The sequence below is a fragment of the Etheostoma spectabile genome, chromosome 3, assembly GCF_008692095.1.
Source record: "Etheostoma spectabile isolate EspeVRDwgs_2016 chromosome 3, UIUC_Espe_1.0, whole genome shotgun sequence".
NCBI lineage: Eukaryota > Metazoa > Chordata > Actinopteri > Perciformes > Percidae > Etheostoma > Etheostoma spectabile.
The window spans coordinates 30160172-30161046 of record NC_045735.1 but is presented as its reverse complement, the minus strand read 5'-3'; the positions used below and the strand labels follow the sequence as shown (position 1 = coordinate 30161046).

The 875-nt window shown below is 42.6% G+C and overlaps 1 protein-coding gene across 1 annotated transcript in view; it reads left to right on the top strand.

Moving 5' to 3' along the window:
- Positions 1-875, top strand: part of LOC116682984 (extracellular calcium-sensing receptor-like) — an 8726-nt gene that overhangs the window by 773 nt on the left and 7078 nt on the right. The window contains exons 2-4 of the mRNA XM_032509811.1: positions 1-162; positions 258-547; positions 782-875. The exon at positions 1-162 is cut by the window's left edge and continues 133 nt beyond it; the exon at positions 782-875 is cut by the window's right edge and continues 202 nt beyond it. Of these exons, the coding sequence (XP_032365702.1) occupies positions 1-162; positions 258-547; positions 782-875 (546 nt within the window). The remainder of the gene's footprint in view (positions 163-257; positions 548-781) is intronic.

Here is an 875-nt window from a genome sequence, read left to right as displayed (position 1 = left end):
ACGGTGCATGTGGCATTCCAGCTTTCAAATAGCCTGGACCCGGTGTTTTATCCCGGTGACAATTGCTCACAATCTGGTATGGTGATGGCTGTTGTTGGTGAGTCTGGGTCCACGCCATCCATCAGCATGTCGCGGATCATTGGGCCCTTTAACATCCCTCAAGTAAATATTCAAAATTTCTGGGAAACTGTGTTTTATATGGACCAGTGCTGATTTAGCCTGTTCTGTTAAATAACTACAGTGTTGCTTTCCTTTAGGTTAGCCACTTTGCCACTTGTGCATGTCTGTCCAATAAGCAGCAGTACCCAAATTTCTTCAGAACCGTCCCTAGTGATCAGTTCCAGGCTGAAGCGCTGGCCAAGCTGGTAAAACACTTTGGCTGGACTTGGATAGGTGCTGTCCGGTCAGATTCAGACTATGGCAATAATGGTATGGCGTCTTTCCTGGACGCAGCACGCAAAGAGGGGATCTGTGTGGAATACTCTGAATCTTTCTATCGGACCCACCCACGTAGCAGGATCCAGAGAATAGCTGATGTTATCCGCAGGTCTGATGTTTCCTTTGCTGATACTCTCCTTCTGCACGCAAAACCTGAACAAAAAATTTCTTTAAAATATAAGTTGACATCATCTTATTGCCAAATTGGTAATTTCCAATTTTATTACGTTTATTTATTACTGATATTATTATAAAAATTGTCAGTCAGACCAAACACTATAGTATCATGTATTATATTTTTTATGTTAACTGTCTCGATATAAATTTAAAATCTTTTTTTCAGGTCAACAGCTATGGTTGTTGTGGCATTTGCAGCATCTGGAGATATGAGGCTTCTGCTGGAGGAGCTGTCGCTTGAGCCTTCTCCACCTCGCCAG